The following is a 7,107-nucleotide window of genomic DNA, read 5'->3' as shown; positions in this document are numbered from 1 at the left end:
TGCCATACCACACAAGTGGAAACAATAAACAGACAAATGTAAACACTTGGGCACAGGGCACCTCCATTGTTTCTTTACCCAGAATTCCCTACCCCAGTGTATAGCAGGTCTGTTAATGGCTAATTTGAATAATTTGATTGCACAGTGTAGAGTAGTGAAAGTGACCGTTCGTGACTCACTGGACATCAACTAAAGTAGCTAGGAAGAATCAGCCATGCCATTGTTCCTCTTTAAAAAATACCAAATGTTGTTTTTGGAAATTCCAACTTCTATACACCAAATTATGTGAAATTTCAATTTGAAGCATGCATTAAGATATAGGACACATGCATTTTCAATGCATGCACCAAGTCATATTTTAAGCATGCATCAAAAATTAAGATACTGCTTAATTACCCAAAAAATCACAAATTATTCGAACGATTCATTATAAATAAAAGCTACATCATGCTATTGTCAATGTGTGAACAAACCTGTACAAAATTTGAAGATTGCATCTCTAAAATATTGCTTGATTATGCAAATGACTTATTCAAATTAAAAGCTATATCGTGTGTGTTCAAATATTTTCATTCACTGTTTAGAATTCTCCACAAAACTCAATTTCATCAATAAACAGTGCAACAAAATATCACAGTGTTCTAATATTTCAATGACTTACAGCCATCTTCATCTGGGAATGAGGCAATAACTTGCGAAAAAGGCCTCAAGGTGGTGTCAAAGTTAGTTCCGGGGGAAGTTTTTGCTGAAAAGCTATATCAACACTTGAAGCACAAATAAACATACAACACATACACAGAAGCATTATAACATAATCCTTCTTATGGAAAATAACATTCTATTCAACATTATTATTATCTTTAATGGACATAAAAGTAGTCAAAAAATTTGCATATCTTTGCATATATGCCTCTTGTCCCCTGTGATTATACATGTGCAAAAGAGTTTACAAAAACCTTAATCTTGAATTTCCTTTAATGAATATGTTAAACTAAAAAAAAACACACACACACACACTAAACTTCCAGTGATGAAATGATTGGGAAGATAAAAAATATGTGAGATAGCTTGTCCATTAATGTTTCAAAAAAAAAATTTGATTCTGTAAGTAGAAATTTACATTTGAGGCTTGTATGTGTTTTGTCGGTCAATCTGAGCACAGTCTAGTCAGTACAGTGAGCACTATTCCAGTTTTGTATCTTAGATCTATCTTACTTCTCAATTATTCTTCTCATACCGGCTGTGAAATCAAACAGCCTGGCATTGTAGAATTTGCCTTGTTTATCGAGCAAGAAAAAGAACATGCGACCTTTGACCTTGATGGGTAGATTTGACTTGACACTGTCTCTGCCATGAAGACATGTCATTTTGGTCAATGGCACTGTGAATTGATAGGTTCGTCCAAAAAATCCAAACGGTACGACTGTACACTTTTGGCCACCTCTCCTCAAAACCAATTGGTGAACATTTCTCCTGGAGTACATCCATACTGCAGACATAATAAGAGAACCTACAAAGAATAACAAAAATGAATGCATTAAGTCTTTTTCTTTAAAACAGGCAGACTACATTCAATGTCTTCTTTATAAGTTGACAAGCCTAGGGTCAGCCAAGGAATAGCGCCCCCATGAGTTCAGACTCTATTTGATGTCATGATGTTATATTGTAATACTAGTATACCCTGACAGTGCCGATGTGACGTTAGCGAAAATTTTGGAATTTTTTTACTTTGTGAATAGAATTTTCATAATTAAGTATGAACCCAGAGTACATAAACATTCATTCTCTCATGATAACATATTTTTTTTGCAATTCATTCAAGCAACATGAAAAGGAGATGGTCATGTTAAACAGGGGGTGTCACTCTGGAAAATAAAGACACTTTGGGTTCTGACAAGTCATTTTATGGTTAAATTTCATCACAAATTTGCTGTGGGCTACATTGCCTCAAGGGAGTCACCAGAAAAGTTTATCAAATATTTAAAGATAAAAATAGTCTTTATTGAGCTGTGCAGTTCAATAAAATTATTGGAGATCATTTGATAGGTTGCTATTTAGAGGTTGGGTGAGGAGTAAGCTATGTATTGACAGTGTTACATATTTTATAGGGAGAATATTGATGCTGACTCCAAAAGTTTTGGCATCCATGTTCAATTGCATGTTTGAAAGCCATTGGATCTCTGAATGAGAACTGAGTCATACTCATAATATCTGCTGCCACCATACTAAAGTCAGACCTTCCTTAGACTAATGTCTATATATTTACTCTGGTTAAATTTCAGTCACCTGCAGTGTTACAGCATAGACAGTGGAGGGGAGACCCTCCACTGTCTATGGTTACAGTAACAACGCACTTTATTTCTGCCTTTTTCATAGTTCTTTATACGTCAGGATGCACTGCATGATAAAGCCTACCTTTATTTCAAACAGGCAATGAAGTTTTACTCTAATAGTATTTCAGGAATGTAGTACTAGTATCAAGAGCAATGTCATTTTTTGAGCAAAAAGAAATTGCAAAGCGGAAACATTTCAGATATAACTGTTGTTACGGCTTACACACTGGTAGTGGTACTGGTAGTGGTGCCATAGAATATAATATGTTCTCCCTTCCTTTCCAGTCACAAACACATTTAATAAGGGAAAAATGAAAGACTGTGGACATTAGAATGGTAATTGTTTTGTGTGGTCCATCATATGTTTAAAATTTCCTTACAATGTTACTCACTTGAAATATAACATTGAAAACTTAAACAATCTCCCAAATTTATTGGACAAATACTATGATCACCACCACCACCATCAATACTACTATCACATACTAACCCATAACTACACTCATGGTGACCAACCCATAACGCCAGGCTGAAGACCCTAGATGAAAGTTCAGTCCAGCCAGAGAAAATTTTTTCTTTTTATCTTCTGGAACTCCTTTATCTCCATACACTGACTGTTCAGCTCTCTGTACTACTCTCATTTCGCTGTATGCAAAATTGCTTAAATATATCCAAAAAGTGAACTGTGCAATGGCAAACATGCCCATCACTCGATGAAACGTGAAATTCTTATTTTCGTACAAAAGTACGTCTTTTACCACTTTTGTGTCCGGAGGGCGCTCTTTATGTATTTCACCGTAGTAGAATCTCTTTTTTCCAGCACTGGCATTACCATAGTTTCCGTATTTTGTTGACACAGTACATAATGAATTCAACTTTCTCCTGAAGTAACCGATTCTTGGTCCTATGCTTCTACATCCATGGCTCGAAAAATATGCCAGTGTTCGAACAGTACAAATCATGTTGTTGGAGTTCCCATTTTCCAACCCACGTGTTAAAAAGTTGATCGTCCGATGTGCCGAAAGACGCAGTGCCATATCAAAAGTAAATTGTAGCCTTGCAAGATGATTTCAACACTAGCAGCTCTGAAAAAAATTGATGTATGTATGTCACAAAAGTCCTAAGATCAGTGAGGACCACTGACTTGGTACTAGTGTCGAGCAATGCAGCAGCGGTAGCTTTGCTAACAGCTGATCGTGAACTCCCAGCATGCTTTAATTTATCCAAAATGGCTGCCTGCTGTCGGCTGTGATACGGCAGGAAAAGTACTCGAAACTGGTTGTAAGAGGAAATTAGCCTCTGAAATTGTATTTCCATTTGGAAGATTAAATCGAAGATGGCTGACATTCAAGCGAAATATCAAAAGCTTGCCCAAGAGTATGCTAAGGTAAGAATTACTCGTCAAACACCAAGGTAAAGTACGGAAGTACAGTACAGGTTGAGGAGACTCCGCCTCCCGTTTGATGACAATGAATGGGAAACTTTAAAGATGTACAGCAGTAGCCAAATTTTATTCTTTTGTAACTGAAAAATTATGTACAAGTATCAGATGACTACACGGCTCTTAGGATTTAATCATCAAATATTTACATTTCGTGCTTTCCTCTGGCCAGACATTTGTTTTGACGGGGACTGGATTTGGCTCTAGAGGGTGCCGGTGGGAGTCCATTGCCATTGCCAGGTTTAACATCATTTTAATAGTACTACATGTACATGTACATTTACAGTGCTGAGTGATTGACACTATAGGAAAAATAACAAAACACCCCTTTTGTACATTAGGTGTGCACAAATACCTGTAATGACAAACACATCATACAAATAGGAAAAATCTAAATTGTGTATGAAGGCTTACACACTTACAGAATGGTAATACTGTATGTCGATATGGTGTGACAATAATAATTTGTAGCATGGATTATTGATATATTAAACTTTAAAGGCAGCACATCTTCACCCCTCCATTATGGTTCTTCACCATCTCAAACAGTGAGACTTTGAACAGATTTCATTCTCACGGTTTTTGGGAACAAAAACCACCCATACCCTTGCTAAGGGGAGAACCATTTGATTTCGGGGGGGGGGGGGCGATAGAGGAAGTGGGTATGGCAGCAAATTTTTTTTCACATCACTGTGACAGCAATTTTTTTTCTATTGACAGTCCTGCATCAAGTTATTTTTTTCCATATGCAGATTTGCAAAAAAAAATTCTTGGTTACAATTTTGTAACGTGTGGTTCAACAAGTTTTTGTGAAAGCAGCCTTATTCCATAAGTGCTGGAAAAAAACATAGGGCTTGCTCAGAAATATTGAAAATATTAGCACCGCCTTAGGTGGCACGCCTCCAGAGAGAATGAGAGAATCGGATTCCCAACTTTTGCTGATTTCAGCATGTCGCAAGTTGCAACAAATTTTTTTCTCAAGGCAAGATCAAATTATATTTTTCTCACAATTTTTCCCCCAAAAATCCTCCAACACCCCAACCCCCTGAAATCAAATGGTTCTCCCCTAATGACTATATAAAATATAGAAAAGAACTTTTAAATCACTAAATTCAACCTACGTCTTGTCTATTCTGTCAATCCTTGTGTTACTTTCACTCGAGTTGCAAAACGGACAACATTAAGTCATGCAAACAGATTAGCTCAATATTGCACATGCACACAACCTTGTACATGTTTAAGCAGCTGTCATATCATGTGTTTTGCGGCTCAAGCGAACAGTTTAGTTGTGTGAATTTTTGAACCAGTATTTTCTCGAAAAATAAGCAAAATAATATTTTCTAATGTATTCTAATGCTGTAGGGTGCATAATACAACCTTTATGGCCCAGATATGGGTTTTATGAACCTCGGTAGTGATAGTATGACTTATGAGCTCTCCTAAGGTTGGGCCCTAACACTGTACAACCTCAGTCTGCAATACACATATCCGGTCCATGGAGATTGATACTGGACTCCATTAGATATAGTTAGAAGATGAAAAGCACCTTTTTGGAATCTAGTTTGAGGGGACTATGTAGCTTTCCACATCCGAATCAAATCACTCATGTCATCAGTGTAATGATGTTAAGCCATCAGGTCACATGACCCCAGAGTGGAGTCACCTGATACTAATTTATCATATGTTTTGGGATTACAGCTGAAAGCTCAGCATTCAGTCTTGAAGAAAGCTGTGATTGATGAACAGGGTAAACAGTCTGAGATGAAGGTTAGTAAGAAAACTCTTGTACTTAGACTATACTCTGGCAGTTAACATGAAATCAGAATCATTACAAGTTGATTTCGCCTGGTGATTTTACCTTATATATTATTATCCTCTCATAGCTGAAGGAAGGAATTAGTGAGTGAGTGAGTGAGTGAGTGAGTGAGTGAGTGAGTGAGTGAGTGAGTGAGTGAGTGAGTGAGTGAGTGAGTGAGTGAGTGAGTGAGTGAGTGAGTGAGTGAGTGAGTGAGAGGGTGAGTGAGTTGAAAGGGACAAACAAGTGAACACACAAATGAATGAATGAAAAAAGAATGAATGGATGAATGAATGAATGAATATATGAATGAATGAATATGAATGAATGAATGAATGAATGAATGAATGAATGAATGAATGAATGAATGAATGAATGAATGGAATTGCATGGATGGATTGATGGATGGATGTGTGAGTGAATAGTAATTTATAATAACTTTTATTGCCAGAAATCATTAGCTTACAAAGAACTGTAAACTTACCTACAAGTACAAATGTACAAAATACCATGTCTTTGTCATTGTTGGTAATGTATTTACAATATCGTTATATCTTATAAAAACCGTATTTCTGTGGTGAATTTTTATACGTCATTGTTTTTTCAGGAGCTTAATGTTGAGATTCAATGATCGCACACATGATTAGGTGTGTACAAGCAGTGTTCTTTATGATTCATTCTAATAGTGTACACGATTCTTTAATTTATTTATTTCACAAATCAGGAGGTGATGAAAGAAAGAGACCAATCCATTAGGAAATATGAACAAGAAATAGACAGTTTGACATTTCGTAATCAGCAGTTGACAAAAAGGGTGGATGTGTTGCAAAATGAACTAACTGGTTATGAACAAAAAGGAAAGAAACACAAGGTGCGTTCTTCTATAGTTCATACAGCCCAGTGGCAATATTGAAGTGGCACATTGACTTAAAATTTAGGTGAAAAACAGTTGTCTTGGAGAGCTATAGAAGACGTTTTCATAGAACAGAAGAATGATCCTATGTAAATTAATATTTTTGGTTCCACTGATAGTTAAGATAACACTAATGCAAGAACCTGGGATTGAAACACTGGCCTTTAAAGTGACACAGGCTGTAACTTTTTAACTTAAGGTCAATGTATAAAGCAATTCCCCAACACATATTAAACCTCCAATTTGAGATAACACAGTGTGATAAATGTGATTATCGTACAATTATACAATTGTTGGTGAGAGTTAAAGTTGATAATTGTTGAGTGGGTAAGATCCTACTCTTTAGTGGAAAAAGTCCTTGGCCTAGGGAGTCTTTTGCATGAAAAGTCCTTGGCCTAGGGAGTCTTTTGCATGAAAAGTCTTTGACATCTTTAGGTTTAAACTGTTCAGGCAAATAGAGAAATGAATAGCTGATTGTGTGCAGCCCAAATCTCACAAGATGTATGTGTTCATGTATGTAATTAGTTCAATAGCTACCTAGTTCTGATGCTACCACAAAAACACATTACATAAAACTCTGAGTTCTGAAAGAAATGAGTGACAGCAATAAATTCTGTAATCATTT

The 7,107-nt window shown here is 36.3% G+C and overlaps 2 protein-coding genes across 2 annotated transcripts in view; one reads left to right on the top strand and one right to left on the bottom strand.

Annotated features, from left to right (window-relative positions):
• Positions 1-1,079: 1,079 nt before the first annotated feature.
• On the bottom strand, positions 1,080-3,509 carry LOC144453567 (transmembrane protein 223-like). The gene is made up of 2 exons (XM_078144887.1): positions 2,824-3,509; positions 1,080-1,510 (listed from the first exon to the last, which is right to left on the bottom strand). The coding sequence occupies exons 1-2, from the start codon at positions 3,368-3,370 to the stop codon at positions 1,212-1,214; spliced, it is 846 nt and encodes a 281-aa protein (XP_078001013.1). The 5' UTR covers positions 3,371-3,509; the 3' UTR covers positions 1,080-1,211.
• Positions 3,510-3,589: 80 nt separating this feature from the next.
• Positions 3,590-7,107, top strand: part of LOC144453396 (protein phosphatase 1 regulatory subunit 21-like) — a 28,909-nt gene continuing 25,391 nt past the window's right edge. The window contains exons 1-3 of the mRNA XM_078144680.1: positions 3,590-3,720; positions 5,473-5,541; positions 6,294-6,440. Of these exons, the coding sequence (XP_078000806.1) occupies positions 3,670-3,720; positions 5,473-5,541; positions 6,294-6,440 (267 nt within the window). The 5' untranslated portion in view covers positions 3,590-3,669. The remainder of the gene's footprint in view (positions 3,721-5,472; positions 5,542-6,293; positions 6,441-7,107) is intronic.

This window comes from Glandiceps talaboti, chromosome 2 (assembly GCF_964340395.1).
Source record: "Glandiceps talaboti chromosome 2, keGlaTala1.1, whole genome shotgun sequence".
In the NCBI taxonomy this organism is placed as follows: Eukaryota; Metazoa; Hemichordata; class Enteropneusta; family Spengelidae; genus Glandiceps; species Glandiceps talaboti.
Note: the sequence above shows the minus strand (reverse complement) of the source record. Positions and strands in the feature narration are given on the sequence as shown.